The 16,959-nt window shown below is 39.1% G+C and overlaps 1 protein-coding gene across 2 annotated transcripts in view; it reads left to right on the forward strand.

Annotated features, from left to right (window-relative positions):
* minar1 (membrane integral NOTCH2 associated receptor 1) overlaps positions 1-16,959 on the forward strand; it is a 40,638-nt gene that overhangs the window by 4,555 nt on the left and 19,124 nt on the right. For both annotated transcript variants that reach the window (XM_057333411.1, XM_057333419.1), the window contains exons 3-4: positions 5,527-5,781; positions 9,813-10,011. In XM_057333411.1, coding sequence (XP_057189394.1) covers positions 5,527-5,781; positions 9,813-10,010 — 453 coding nt within the window. In that variant the 3' untranslated portion in view covers position 10,011. The remainder of the gene's footprint in view (positions 1-5,526; positions 5,782-9,812; positions 10,012-16,959) is intronic.

The following is a 16,959-nucleotide window of genomic DNA, read 5'->3' on the forward strand; positions in this document are numbered from 1 at the left end:
ATTATGTGACATGTAGTTTCCAGTAAATGTTATATATTCCATACGTGGTTTTATTTCAATTAATGCTTCCTTCACCACTGCTTGCCAAATACACGCTGCCATTTTGTATAGGAATCAAGCTGTGTTTAATAACACATCTCTTAACAGCGCAGCTGTAGTTTTTCTCCGGTGGTGCAATTATCACACAACACGCTTATTCTTTCTTACGTCTAGCCGTACTTTCAGCCCAGACGGGGGCACAGATTGAGCACAGGGCACAGCATAGAATCAGGCAAATAAATTCAAATTAATCCCACCGGAGACGCTGGGGTTTCACTGCAAATTGGTCCTCTCATGTATTTACGGGCTCTTCAGATTGATATCTCAGCACTCGGCAGCATTGAAGAAGCTGAATGCAAACTGACTCAAGGATTTCACGAATAGCGCGTGAAAGGTCAACGTATAAATCCGGTTCAGACTCTTTCTGTTTCTGTGAGCTACTTTCAAAAAGGACTCAAGGTCTCCGCAAGGCAAGAAAAGAGTCTTAGTGTTTAATTTTGTGAAGACATTTGTATTGAATGGCACTAAATGGAAATGAAAAGTTTTTAGTAAGTGAATTGGATACACTTGACTGTGTAAAGACTGCAATAATTTTGACTCCCATTTCTATGATGTATGAAGACTTCTCAACTGGAATAAGGCCATGCTTTTGCACGATTATTGCACGATTAGGACAAATAATGTGGTATACTTTAGTATTTACTGTAGTAAAGTTTAGTGCACTGTAGTGTATTAGTAATTGCTACTGTACACATTGGTAATTTATGCAGTATTAACAACAGAATAGTGAATTGATAAGCTGTAGTATACTTGAGTGTTAAACATCTTTTTCAGTTTTATTTTTGATTATCAAACACGTCTCTGACATGGCATTAATAAAGAAAAGAAAAATACTGTAGTACACTATAATATTTACTATGGTAAGGTTCAAAAACACCACAATATCTAGAATTTAGGGCATCACAATATACCGGTATTGTCAAAAACCTTGATATTTAAAACCACAATCATCGATATCGCGTTGATTCGACACGTATGATAATATCGTAAATAATTTAGCAGCTGCTTAACGTTTTGCCTTCAGAGCCACAATGCTTACAAACTCGATCTCTATTCCTTCCGTTTGAATTTTAAGTGTGATTTGTTGGCCAAAAACGGAGAAAACAGATATAAACTAAATGAAAGATGACTTTTTTTGTCCTTTTTATAAAGATATCATGATATTATTGTCACCGTGAAACCGTTTGGCCACTGTAACCGTAAAACGAAAACCGGATATCGTGGCAGGCCTAATCTAGATACCATATACTAGTATCTTGTAATGTTACTATAGTTTCCTATAGTAAACATAACAGTATACTTATGTTTTATGTATTTTAATGTACTGTATGAATGACTTAAATTCAATTCTATGGATTTCTGCGCTGTTCTCCTCAGTTTAATTGTCTTCTGTTCACTTACAGTGTTATATTTTGTTATTGCCCTATTCTATCTATATCTATAATACATTTAAAAATCATATAGAACAGTAGAGTACACTTAACCAACACTGACGCATTCTTAGTGTAGTGAATATTTTGACGTTTCGCAGGTCGAAAACTGCCAGATCCTGTATCGTCCCTTCTGATCTTTTTAGGGATCTCAGGAGTGCATCTCTGGGGACGATTCAAGCTGTAGTTAATTTGAGTGAATGGCAGCACTGGGAATTGACGGTTAATCAAACTCTATTCACATTAATGAGAAATCACACAACGGGGAGAACCTGCTCGGCGTTTCTGACTCTTCTGAGGTTTCACGTCCTTTCAGCACAGTCACTTCAGCTGTGTAGTGCTCGATGTCGAACATGCTCGATGTGATAAAACATCAATAGCAGTATGTATTAAGGAATTAAAAATATGAATTAAGGAGTTTTTGCTTTCGTAGTGACGTTTAGGGGTGGGGTTGGGGGCGTTTTTTTCTAATCATTGTAAATCCAGTGCACATTGTACAAATTCACATGAATTAGCCCTTTGTAAGATTTTTACAAATTCCAGTCTGATCAGGTTGATAAATGCACGTCACTGTTGTGGTAACAACTGCTGTTTTCATTTTCAGTATACAAGATGGTTACGTAAAGCTTTTCAGAAATACTTGGTGTTTTTTCCTTCGCATCCGTTTAAAGGCTTTCCTGTTTTTAAATCAGAGCTGTCAATGGGGTTCTAGGCAAACAACTCATTTTCCGAGCATCTGTTCAGCTGTTTTGGTGAATGTGTTTCTGGGTTAATGCATATCTTATAGTACGCGTCCCACCCCTCTCGTTCTGTGTCATCTTGTCTGTGATTCACGTGACTCAAGTGTGATTTATTTTGCCAGATCACAGTCATTGAAGCTGAACTGTTAATGGGCGAGACCTGAGAGAACGGTCGCGTCCACACGGGGCTCATTTGTGCCTTCTCACAGTGTGCCCTTGATAAAGGGCAATGTAAACTTTTTCCCTTTAACCTGGGATGAAACTGCCAGCCGAGCGATAAGCAAAAATAATCAGTCTTAGGCCATGTTCACACTTGACTTCTTTTTGACAAGAAAAACGTTGACAATGGCACTTTTTTTGTTTAAAAAAGCGCTTGCAACATTGAGGTTACAAATAGCAGCCGGCAATGTTCAAAGATTGCATTTGTGCACGAAGGCAGCTTAGAGAGACAGGCTTCATAGGCAGCGTAACGGCGTTGGCGTCTTTGCAATAGCCAATCACATATTTAAAAACTACAACACAAATTTCTCACTAGAAATGATATCAGAAGTGAAAATGAAACGTACATTTATACAAAACTATGCTCCAACGGGCGTTTCGGCCGCCATTTTTTTTTCGAGCTTGAGCCTTCTCGACCAATCACGTTCCTTGCATGTTGTTATGGAAACGACAGGTCTCTGTCATGGGTTAGCTGTGAAAAAGGTGCTTGACGTAGGGGCGTTTTTTTCAGAAATGTTGAACCTTTTTCAACTTCAAAAGACGCTCTGAGCTGCAGAAAAAGGCGCTGGCGTTTAAAAAAGCGCTCGGGACGTTTTTTGAAAACACGGTTTACTCCATAGGATTATATTGTAAAACCGACGCTAACATCTTAGAAAAAGAAGTCAAGTGTGAACACGGCCTTATGGGTCAGTTTTTCGCAATTGAGATTTATACGTCATATGAAAGCTGAATACATAAGCTTTGTTAGCATTGTTAGGATAGGACAATATTTGGCCGAGATACAACTATTTTAAACTCTGGAATCTGAGGGTGCAAAAAAACACAAATATTGATAAAATGGCCTTTAAAGTTGTCCATCAGAGGCGCTGTGGCAGGCCGTTGCTAAGAAGAAACAGGTTTGTTTTGACATGCTCTCTATTGGAAGAAAACAGAAATGCTAAACAGTTAACTCTCTCCCGATATATTTGATCTCCTTAAGCAGCTCACACATGTGCAATATAAGAGAGGCAGTTGAGAGAATAAATGAAGAACGGCTTTGATATGTGTCATGAATCAGTTACAGACACGAGAATATTTTCCTCCTCTCAGCTGGTGTGTCCTCACATGTGCTGTGCTTCATTTTCAGAGGTCTGTGGTGGTTTGATTAGTCTTTTCCTGGCGGTCGGTGGGGGGGTGGATCAACATTACACTCCCTGTACTCCCCGTCTACAGTCCCCGCTCCTGTGGCTTTTTTTAATTTTCACCTGAGCTCATGGCCAGCCAGAGTAACACCATTTAAATTTAAACAGCGAGAGAAGAACAGGTGTTGTTTCTTACAGAGGAAAGATGAGAGAAAGAAACATAAACATTTTGTTTATGTATATAAATATATATATATGAAGAGTTTATTTCCAAAATGAGATCGTTTTTAAACATTTTCCAAAATCATGTTTTTTGTTGTGCATTCCAATTAACATCAATCAAACTGCAGTTGGTTTGTTTTGATTTAAGCCATAATAACTAAACAACAACAAAAAAAACGCTAACACGATGAAATAAAAAAACATGATTTTTTATTTTTTTTAAACTGACAAACTCTTCATAAGATCATTTCGAAATGATCACTAATTATTGGTATGTGTTTAGGTAAAATGATCATTTTTGTTTCGGCCTGTGAACTACTAATAATATTTCTCCCAAATTTCAAATAAACATATTCTTTCTATTTGCAGAAAATGAAAACTGTATAAACAGGTGAAAATAACAGTAAAATGCTCTTTATTTTTCAGGCCTCAAATACTGCAAAGGAAACAAGTTCATTCTCACTTTAAAGCAACACATCAGTAATATTTCTAAAAATAATAAAATATGATTTTTCTCACAGTTTTCAAGTGTCTTTCACATTGCTGTTGGATGACTTTGTCACTCCTGAGGTTTGATTTTGTTGACATTTTTTAATTCATTTATATACTGTTTGTTTAAGAAGCACTTATGGATTATTAGCAACAACAAACACTTCTCTGTTATAGCGCCACCTAGTGATGAAAGCCTGTGTGTGTGTGAGCAGTAGGTGGGATTTGGTAGCCTCATACCAAGTTGAAAGTGAAAGTGATGTGAAAGTGACCTATTAGTCAGATGTGGTGACCCATACCCGAAATGTGACCTCTGCATTTAACCCATCCAGAGAGTAGTGACCACACGCACAGCAAGTGGTGACCACAGTACACCCGGAGCAGTGGGCAGCTATCACTGCAGCGCCCGGGGAGCAAGTAGGGGTCAAGGGCACCTCAGTCGTTACCCGCCGGCCCTGGGAATCGAACCGGCAACCTTCTGGTCACGAGTCCGACTCTCTAACCATTAGGCCACGACTGCCTTTTGTTGAGGGTCTCTGTGATTCACGGCCTGAGGTTTTTTAGGTCTGAAAATCAGGACAAGCACAATACAGCGTTGCCCTTAATAACACTTAACTCTGGAAAGTTACAACTAGCTCATAATAATCAAATCTTTGAAAAGCGTAAGCTGCAGCACTTTGGTGGCCCTCAGGGCGGGAGTAAGCTCCTGACTGGAGATATTAAAAACAAACATTATTCTTTAGAATAGACAAAGGACCGAGGCTCTGCAAACAAGACCCGAATCTTTCCTGCAAGCACAACACTAAAATTACAGCTTGCCATGTATTTCTGGGTAGTTAGACTCACGCGGAGCCGGCCCGCTGTGTGTCCTGCGACTCTTACAGCTGATGCAGTCAGTTTACACCTGCCGGCCGTGTCCCTCTGCTGTTCACTCTCTGATGTTTGTTCTCCTTGAGTGTTATTGGAGAAACGATGCTGAGCAGTTGTGGGCGGTTGCCAGGGTGTTGCTATGGGATTGCTGATGTGGTTTTGTTAAGTGGTTGTTTATTGAATTTATGGAAGACTCCCGCATTCAATTACGAGAGAGGTTTAAATATTCCTCTTTGTTCGTGTTCTGTGTTATCGCACCTGACGTTCCTATCGCATCAGCAGAAAAGTTAAGATGCCTCCTCATCCGTGACCTTTCCTCCCCCTTCTCCCCTACAGACAGACCGGCAGTATGACGCCCACCAGGCGCACCGCTCCTCAAAGCCGCCCAAAGACTCCTACCTGGTGGAGCAGGTGTTCAGCCCGCATCACTTCCCTCCCGCCGTCAAATCTCACGTGAAGGGCAGCCCTCTCTACACGGACCTGCGGCTGACCGGCCTCGCCGACGGCAAGCGTTCCCAGCCGTCCTGGACCATCGAGGAGCACAAACGCAACTCAGGAGATAAGAACAAGCTCAGCGCGTTGGACTTGCAGGTGAGAGATGAAGGTTTTCGGCTTTGATTTCGACCATCACAATTCGTCCACTGATGTATGAGTTTTTGGTGTTGGCTGCGTGTGGCAGGTTGTTGGTTTATATTAGATGGGATTAGCTTTAAAGGCGAATGCACGTGGGAATTGAGCTTTGGGTTTTTCATTCAACCAGTGCTTCTTTTAGTCATACTTGCAGTGTGGATTGATGGCATCAGCGCCGTAGGTGACCTTGCGTGCTGTGAAATATTAATGAAGTGTATTAAATCATCAGAGATGTTGACAGCGAATGATTGAATGCCTTTGAAAGTTTTCGGCCTGGTTCAGTCGACGTATTGAAGCCGAGGCGGAATGGTGTTTGATTTGCGTTTCGAACGAGGAAAAAGATGGAGCGGGAATTGATTTTATGCACATAAATGTTGAAAAGTGGGTGGAGCTTAGCAGATGGTTTGATGGAGTTTTTAATTTTTTATATATTTTCTTATATTTGTAATATTGTGGCGTCATAAATCATGAATCATTTACTATTGCTAAAGTGTAACTTTGTTGATTTTTCGAAAGAGCGTTTCTTAAATACGTTATCACCTTCGGCAAAGAAGCGAAAACGTGACGACATCTTAGCCGTGTGTCAGCCGCCGTAGTGCTCCGATAGGGAGGGGTGGAGTGAGCCTTTGGTTGCAGTTCGCGACCTCACCACTTGATGCCGCTAAATCCACCACATGGTACCTTGAACTTATTTTGATGAGTTCAAGTAATGTGATTTAATTAAAAAAGGTTAAGCTAATTTAACTATACTTTTATCAATAATATGCAAATAAATAACAGTGTGAATTATATCACATTGACCTTTTAATCTTCTTTCGGATAACATAAAAAATATCTTTGTTTTTGCGGACAGAATCGCCGTCCGTCTTTTGCTTACTTTCAGATATAATCGTGTGCTCTCAAAAAGGTTCAAAATAAAAGGCTATAGTGCAGTTGACATCCCTCCACAAGCGTCCTTCATATAAAAGCCATAATCTATGCTCTCTATTTAATTGACTGCCTCCAGGGAGACTGAGGCTCTTGTTCTGAGAGCGCGAGAACAATATACAATTACAGTAGATATAACGACAGCTCTTCGCTGGCTTGTGTTCCGTCTGCATCAGGATGTATTCTGCATCTTCAAACCCGTGTTGTAGGTTCAGCTATGATTATTTTGCCCATTAGCAAGACTGCAGGCTATTCTCCAGACCTGCTTACCCAACTGTACAATGCGAGGTGCAAGAAACAGAGGGAAAAAAGAGCATTGACAACCTCGAACGAAGTCTGGCTTTATTCTCAGGCCACGGTGTCAACCAATTCCAATTTCTTCACACACGTCTGGCACAGATAGGGTTTTGTTGCAACTGGGTTAACAGTGAAATGTTCACAAACTCAGAGTTTTTGGCCACTGTATGTGGGTCAGGGATAAGTCACCCAGAAATGAAATAATTTACTCATCCTCATGTCATTTCAAACCGGCATGACTCTCTTTCTTCCTCACAACACAAAAGAAGATATTTTGAAGAATGTTGTTAACCGGCACCCATTCACTTGCATTGGTTTTGTGTCCATGCAATAGAAGGGAATGGGGTCCAGCGCTGTTCGCTTACCAACTTTCTTAAAAATATCTTCTTTTGTGTTCTGCGGAAGAAAGAAAGTCATGCCGGTTGGAATGACAAGAGGGTGAGTAAATGATGACAGCATTTTCATCACTTTAAAATTGTGTTGCTTCAACAATAAATACCTAGAGACAGTAATTCACAGGAGATCATTGTACCGCATTTGTCTTCGCTGAGTGTGCATTATTTCCTGACTAACATCAGTGTTTATTTTCTGCTGATGTTCATGTTTAATTCTCGAGGGTGCTGATTGGGCTTAAAGTGAATAGACTTTAGTGACAACTTTTGACACATTTCACACTATTGTTCTCGCTCTGGTCAATGGAAATCAAACGAGATGTAATTGAAATGCTTTTTCTATCTCTTGATCGGATAGCAGTTACACATTAGCAACCTACAAATAAATAAAACCTACAGGCAGGTTTCGGCATCGACTGCTGATTCTCGTCTCCGTGGAATCGAGTTGGTCTTTTCTATAGGAGAACATGGAATTCATTTTCCTTACTCCGCAGCAGTATTGATACAGGATTAGTCTCAGCTTATCGTGGAGGGAGACCGCCAATACCATCTGTGGACAGAAATACTATAGAGTGTTTTTAAAGATGCTATCTGCTAAATGAGATACATTTCGCTTGTCACCTTTCTTTGAAAATATGAGAAACGTGTAGATATCTGGTGTTAAGCCAATATCGAATTGCTTTCAGGCCAGACATATTTTAGTATACTCCTAAAAGTCTTTATTTATGATTTTCTTTTTCAGCTTTTTATAGCTTTATTGGGTAGTATAGTAAAGTAAAGGCGTGAAAGAGAAGGGAAGCGAAGTCGGGAAAGAACCACCAATTGGCAATCGGCACACAAAAGTACATATATTTAAAAATTGGTCCTAAAATTAAAACTATAACGACACTGAAAGGTGTATTTATATTTTTGTCCAATACACGGTTCACATAGAACGCTGCACTTTACTGTTACCCTCCCCCAGTCCTTAGCCCCTTTTCAGTTACAGTATTTTTTGTATTTAACTATTTACTAATATACTTTTGTTAAAAAATGTAAATACTTTTTTATACTTCACCTACTTGACAGTTTTTCTTCAATTTTAACATTTTGCATAGTTGGCCAGTTTTTATTTCATTTCACTTCAAGTTGTACTTAACTGTTTACAACTTAAAGCAACACTTTGTAGTTTTTCGACCTTAAAATAATGTCGCTTAAATTATTTCAATTAGAACAACTCTTAACCGGAGGAATTCTACTGCAGCAGCCGTTGTGTGTTGGGGTCGGTACGCACAGCCCCGCCCATCCCCTGCCTGCGGAAGAGTGCGATATGCTTTCCGAACAACGTTTCTGCATTCGCCAGTTCCATCAGCTTACTTAAACAAATTCACGTGTATTGCGCTGCCCACGGGGAAGCTTATACAGCAACATTATTTTCAACACTGGTAACAGACAATTGCGCTTATCAACCACATGGGGGAACCCGTGAGCAAAAGTTCTGGTGTTGCTTTAACCGTTTTGAATTTTGAACTTAACTTCTCTCAGCGTCCCTCAACTTGCACACTGGTCTGCAACAGAAAGCAGTAAATCACGTAAACTAGACTGCATATGGTCTATTTAAAGAAACAACTATGGCCGACCCCATCGATATTTCCATTGACCCATCCTCAACCTCATCTGTTTCAGTAGACATTACATAAACACTGGAAATAAAAACTGCGCCTGTCTTACGATCTGATGGCGTCTTTTGATTGCGAGCCCTTTAAAAATGTCAGAGCACTTTGTCATTAACAGTGCATCGTTTTGAGCGTTTTTATGTTCGTTAGTTCCGTCCCCGCTAGCTTGACATTAAAGCGACGGTAATTAAAAGAACCAGTGTCTTACGGCCTCTGTTTGAGGACACCATTAACGTCTAAACATTTCTGCTCAAAGACTTCAATCAATGAGCTGACCTTCTCTCACGGGACATTGATTTCTCAACCGCCTGAAATTTCTGAAAAGAAGTTCGTTCTGTTGAAAGTGTTGCTGATATTGGCTGTGGTGGTTTCAAATGAACACTCGACAGTCAATCGATATTTTGCCGTGCTTTGCTTAACCAGTTTCTGGCCTCACATTTACAAATGTAAAAGTATAGCAACCATGGTTGTGGTAGTTATCAGTCGCTCTCATTCTTGTCTCCGGCTGCCTGTTTTAAACCCTTTCTAGGACATTATGTCCCACTCGCTCAACACATATTCAATTAAAATGGCCGAATGTGTCGCTTCAGTGATCTGTCCGCTGTTAGTTTGACTATCGCGCCGTAGCTCCATTCATCTTCCACAGGCTTCATTTCACACCCGAGACCTCGGCGCAATCACAATCTCCTCAGAACATCTCACCTTTTCTTTCCGTCCGCAGGTCCAGGAGTCGCTCAACCCAAACAACCTGGAGTACTGGATGGAGGACATCTACACGCCGGGCTACGATTCGCTGTTGAAGCGTAAAGAGGCAGAGTTTCGTAGGGCCAAGGCGTGCAAAATCGGTGCGCTGATCGCTGCGGCTGCCTGCACTGTGATTCTGGTCATCGTAGTGCCCATTTGCACCATGAAGTCTTGAGGTTTCTCGTTTTTATTATTTTTTTGGGGTGGTGTTGGTATCACTGTATTCTTAACCGTGTAAACCTGGGACGTTTGTGAACTCTTTGTGGAGCTTCTGGATTTAAGATTTTGTGATTAGGTCTAATTTCAGCCACTGGCCTTTTTTCGGGATTGTTAAATAAAAGTGTATAACAACAAAGAGTTCATTGTGAGGCATTGACATTTTGATGTTTGTCTTTTTATTTATAGTAGTTAATATTTATACCTTGAAGAAATAATTTGTTATGTGATAGACAACCTTACTAAAGGCTCAGAGATGCACACCTATTTTTTAGTCCAACATATAATGTACTGATAGGTTTTCTGTCCATTTTTGTCTTGTATTGCAATAGAAACTAAAGGGAAAGCTTTGCGTTTAAGCGAATTATATTTTTGACTTTACTATGATTATAAGAATTTTACCGAGAGTTATTGAGTATGACTACGCAAGCAGAGCGTTTTAAAGACGAGAGTCATTTATCTTTAGAGAACGCTGGAATGGCTGGGCTGTGCAATGTCTTTTTCTACGAAAGCTATATTCAGATATTAAGCAAATATAATTTATTGCTACGTGCATTCAGCGAGACCACATATTAAAATGGAAATGATCGTGTGAGGGATCTGAGTTTCATAGTAAAGTGTGATTTAATTTTTTTCGGTTGCGTCTATATCAATACAAATACAGCAATTTAAAAACATCGTAGCACATAGCTGCTTACATTTTGATTGTGATGATCCTTTTGCCTTGTTATATCATAACTAAGCATAATATACTTGAATTGCCGAATCACTTTCAGCTAGCTCAGTTTGTTTTTGAAAGTGGAATGCTTTTTTGCAGTCTTTTGATTTATTTCAATTGAATTACTGTCAACATACGCCATTCACGTTTGACATATTGCTTGCCTATCCGAGAAGTCGAGCCGTAGATGATTAAAAACTGGCTGTTGGTCAAATCCAATATTTTGAGGTATTACGCTCTGGCTCTGTTCCAAAAGCTAGCGAGCTGCTTTGCTGTTTACTGCCTACATAAGCAGCTGCCTTCTAAGTCAGCGGCTTAACCGAGATGGAACCTCAAAAGTAACGATTTATTATGATCTACATAGGCAGCAACATCGTGCACGAATAGTTGTCCCACGTGGGAGACTTGACTCGAGTGTGGCGTTAGCATGTTGCTAAGCTAATGTCGCAAACATAACATAACTTAGCACACACAAATCCATTACTCAAGAGATTTTTGGATCTTTTTTTGGTATTGAACGAATTTGTGTAATCAACATTTCTCTCGCTTTGAGGCCATCTTGAATAATCTTCAGTGCATACAGCATTGTTTTCTCCTCAAAGAATAAACTGCTGCCTTAGAATTTGGCTAAAAGTACAAATCGCACAAGACAGCGTGATATTCTGAAGGCATTTTCATTTATTTTAATCGTGTTGTCGACTGTGTAAAAGAGGTTTAGTGAAGGGAGTGTGTCTATGATGCCTTATATTCCTGCTGCTCACGAGGCAACTCACTAGGGTTTGGAAAAGAGCCGGAGAACATGAAAGACACAAAACATTCTAAACAACCGGTTACCATTTACTAGTGTTAGCATTAATCCATCAGTGTTATAGGGATACTGGTTATCCGATTGTTTTTGAGGAAGTTTTGTGTATTTTGGTCAAAACAATGATCTGCCTTTTTGGTGTGTTGTATCATGGCGAGTGTGTAATTCCCTCTATACCATTATAATGTGCAGAAATAGCGTAAACCGTTTGGGCGGGGCTACCTGATTGTCTAGCCAATGGCAGAGGGAGAATGGGGTCTGGTGGGCGTGTTTGGAAACAGTCAACATTGTTGCATTGGTGCTAGTGGTGCTGAAATGACACACTTCACCTTTCAGTGTACATTTGGGTTTGCACACAGAATATATTGATTAGTACACCCTATCTACACCGGACGCCCATTAGAACCCATTATAATTTTACATTTTGTCCACACTGGATGTGACACGACACAACAAACCCATTAAGAAGAAGGCATTTGTCGTGTCGCATCGAGCCACTCGTGTCTGGTGTAGACAGGGTGTTAGAATGTTTCTTTATGTCACATGCGAGAACGATTGTTTTCGATTGGAGGCTTGTTCTTTATATAGTTCGTGAATGAATAGATTTCGAAACACGCACTATAGACATTCATATCCACTGTAATTTTGCTATGTTACTCAAATAGTTCACGCCGAAAATAAAAATCTGGTATTTTATTTACTCACCGTTGTGTGGTTTTAAACCCGTTTGCTATTTTCGCTCATGGTGACCCCTTCAGTCAAGCTTCATAAATCTCCCGAAAAAATCCTCAGTTTGTGTTCAGTGGAGATGAGCATTCGGGGTTGGAACAACATGATTGGGAGTGAATGACAGAATTGTCATTTTTGGGTGATCTATTCCTTTGATCAAGCTGGCCAATAAATGTGACCTTGTCTTCAATGGGCCGGTGACCTTTGACACGGGAGCTGTGTGTAGTAGCACGCTGTAGAACCCTGTACATAACTTCAGGTTCAAAGAGCATTGTGTCAATCAAATGTATTCTAATAAATCTCTTACCGTTCAGTTGGACGTGTGTGTGTGTCTTTTCCTTCACCTGTTGTTTTTCTTGTATTGGCAGTATGTATCCCTGTATTTGACCAGCATATACGGCAGGTTTCTAAATGTGATGGTATTTTTAAAGTAAAAGTTGAGGTGACTTATAAAGATCTCAAAAAAACCTGAGGGTGTCCATGATAAAATGTCACCGTATAAAAATAGACTCCGTTACATAAAAACGCGAGCTTCCTACAGTATGTAAGGTTCTTGCATTTTCGATTGAAAAGCCCAAAATACCCAAACTGCAGTTGGTTAACAGCATTGTTAAGCAGCATGGCCTTGTTGACATCATCCCAAAAAGGATTGATGTTTTACAAATGATTTCATCTACTCTGGATTTTTAAAAGATAAAAATCTTTATGGCTGAAAGTCCTCATAAAACATCAAGATATTTTCACAAAATGTTCTTTGAATCATACAGGATGATTTTATGTAGGAAAATCACAAAATAAAAGTCTTTGGTTCACCCAAACAATGAAACATGGATTGAACGAATTAACAATCTAGAAAGATCTTAAATAGATTCACACGTAATACAACTAAAACAACTCAAATTAATTCAACTGAATTTGAAACATAACAAAGAATGACATAATAAGTCAATTCAATATTGGTTTATACGACGCAATAAACAATTGCAGTCTTTCTGAAGACGCAGACGCAGATGAAAAAATGCTACAGATGAAAGTAACACAACAGTAAATTGACGTCTCAACAGTGCACAATCCGACAGATTGGATGACGGAGTTGTATTTTTCGTGCACGTGATTGCAGACGAGAACTGCAGAGCTAAGCAGAGGAAGATTTCTCAAGCGTAACAAAATCATCCCGACACAAACAGCAGCTGGGAAGCGGCGACACCGGCAATCTGCAGGCGTCATCTGCGTTTGTCAAGATAATGCCACATGACAAACAAGAGAGTTTGTGTTTCCTCCCTGTTCAGCTTTCAATTTGTGCGGCGTTTTGAGAATCGAATGAAGTGGAACCTGCATACAACAGCTTAGTAATGTCAGTGCTTTCTGGGTAAGACAACAGAAATAAAACCATAGCTTGAATGACAGACGTATTAATGGTCGTTCAATATACCCAATAATAAAAAAGCATTTATCGATCTCTATCTTCAAACGGATTGGGTTGTGATTGGCTTTTGACCTTGGGGAAGTGGGTTTAGTTGCTTAAGGTCACAATACTCTCTGTATTCTCTCAGGACAGACTCTCTCGCTCTATATATACTGTATATATATATATATATATATACAGTCGCACTGGAGACTGTCTTATTACAGTAGATAAATCCTTATCAGTGCCGGACAGATTCTTCTCAAGCTAAGTGACCGTGTCGGGTGTTGGCTGTTCATTAGAATCCTGCATTTCTTTCCTGGAAAAGTCTCTGCGGCATGTACAACTGTGACATGTCATAAAATCATGAGCGAAAATCTTTCCAGTTTTTATAAAGAAGTCTTGGACATACCAGGAGCACAATTATAAATATCCCCGCTGGCGAACTGAAAGCTCGTATCTCCAAAACTGAAAAAAAGCACTGACATTTATCAATAATTAAACATGGTGTTGTCAAAATCGACAAGCTCTTTTTAATACTTTTTATCGGTGGAATGTTTGCAAAAACCACAAAGGTTTTCTAGTTTTCTCAGCAGTGAAAGTCGTCATAGTTGGGTTAACTTTTATAGCGGTGAATGGGAGACTACCACAAACATATTTTTTGGCTTCTCATTTGCTCAAATAGCAAAAGAAAAACTCAACGATAGTGTATTCACTACTTTTAACGAAATGAAATGAAATAGAAATGTGAAATTTACCGTGACTTCCATAGACGCTGTATAAGAAACACCATCGCATTAGCGTTGACTTATTTTTTGTAACATGATGCAAAGGTAATATAATACAAAGTATAGCGTTATAAATGTACATACATTTTTTAAAATTAAAATATAAAAATACTCTGGAGGATTTACGATGTTGAGTCTTGTTAAAAAGGTCCATAGTAATGGAAAAAAATCATCCAACATCGACATATGAAGGTTCAATCGGACAGCAATAAAATGTTTTTATTTAAGTCAAAACTGTTCAAAATATGTTATTGCAGATTGTATAATTTACATCCAGCAAAATAAACTGAACAGGGCGATCAGGTCACCCTGAAAATGTTTATTTTAACAACTGGCGGGATGCATTTGGTTGCAACCAATCAGAATCAAGTATTCCAGAGATGTGTAATAATAATAACAACAACTAATTGATATAATCGATCTTTTTTATTAATGATTAAATTAACTTACGTGTTACCCAACATGCACATCAGATGAACATGACATCAATTTAGGACTCACAAATGAATTAAAGTTCAATTAAAAGCTACATTTAAATAAGCAACAATAAAGTCACGTGATTGTGAGTCTGACCTGCCGTCTGAACTGATTCATTATAAGAACCATTCATTCACGAATTAGACCACAGTGGTCATACTGTTTATTCATTTCTGAAACAAGAGAAAGATGTTTGTGTATGTTATAGAAATTGTTTTGCAACAGCCAGCGTTTCTCCTGAAACAGAACCATCATTTGTTTGGAAGCGATGTTGTAGATTCAGAAGCAGCAACAAGGTCGAAAAACAGTCGACATTTCTGTTATCTAATGTCTTAGTCCACAGCTCCAGAGAGGCTTGCTGGCATCTTGTAATCGGTGGAAATGGAATGTGAATGTGGCCAAATGTTAGCTCAGGCTAATCTTATTGGCCATGATAATGAATAATTGCTCAAAGGGGATTAATATAATAAGCTTGGCCAAACTCTCATTCTTCGCGAAGTGGATATGGCAGCTAAATTAAAGAAACACTGATTACGTTCCCGTCCTTTGACCGCACAGCTGTAATGAGATGCCCAAGCTAGTTTAACACTTTAGATTTATTCTTCAACAGCTTTTCAATACAGCCTCATTCCTTAGAGACTCAGATAGAGAGAGAAAACTACTTTTCAATAAAACGGAACACAGATATTCTATGTTAATGGAATGCCACCTCACATGCCGCAGCCTTAAACTTTGCTGTTGCCATAGCAACCAAAGTTTTGCTTTCTTTTACTGTACATCATGCATGAGGTTTTGCGAGCAACACTCATATTAAGGTACAGTATGAATAAGCTGCTTTCTCACGAATTGTTGCATTGGCTGCAGTTTACGATCAGAATTTTGTTATTTACGAGCAGAATCATTTTCATTGTTTGTCTTTTGAACGGGTAGAAATTCTGATCGTCTAAACGCATTCCCGAAACTCTTTTATCTTACAGACTAATATGAACGTTCATGGTTTATGAATGAGAGAAATTGAGTTCAAACATTGCTCAGGAGACCATTAAAAATGGACAGAGTTATTTCATGTTCCCACTGGTTGGTTGTCAAGTTAAGTTTAATTGTCCATGAACACCGATAGAGCTCACAGAGAGAAAGCATAAAGTGAGCGATACATTTATCCTGCTGAAGTGAAGCCGAATTACCGCTGATGTTCTTCATATCACAAGGTCGAGGAGAAGCTCTTTGTGTTGGCACAACTGCCCAAAATAAGATGCTCAGAAGGTCTGTATTCAGTCATGCTGCTGGATGAAACAAGCTCGCTTACCGAGCAGTTACGTGTGGCTTCATTGTATACGGCGTATAGGTGGAAGAGCATCGACAAAAGAATCGACATCGAAAGAGCATTTGATCGGCATTATTCTTACAGTGTTGATGTAATGTTAATAAAACGTCAGAAATAACATTTTCAAAACGTTCTTAGAACATATTAGGAACAGCGCTTTAATCTGTAATGATTTCTTTTACCACCTCATTCAGCTGAAAGTGGCTATAATATAAAATAAATCAAAATAACATTTCATGGCACAACTCTCGAGTAAATGTTACTCTCTATTGAGAACACGAGGGAGTGATTTTTTTATTCAAATGATTGAAGTATTAATCCAGTGTCACGTCCAGTATAAAGTATTAACTAGGACAAGTATAAAAGTGATCATTTTTTTGCTAGATCTGTGCTGGAGCACAGAAACGGTTTTATACCCTCAGCTGTTGTGTTATTCAGATGCTATCTTATTAAATGCAAAATGCAAATGTGTTGCAGCAATATTTAATTTCCATGTGACAATTTACATTTATGCTTTCGGCGAATGCTTTCTAGCACAATGATTTACAAAGCATTCAAGGTACATTTTATTAGTTAGAGTGTTCTTTGGGAATTGACGATGGCGTTGTACTCTGCATTGCGAATGAGAGCTATAAGAACTTCATAATTATAAGTTTGTGTGC

Source organism: Triplophysa rosa, linkage group LG1 (assembly GCF_024868665.1).
Source record: "Triplophysa rosa linkage group LG1, Trosa_1v2, whole genome shotgun sequence".
Classification (NCBI taxonomy): domain Eukaryota; kingdom Metazoa; phylum Chordata; class Actinopteri; order Cypriniformes; family Nemacheilidae; genus Triplophysa; species Triplophysa rosa.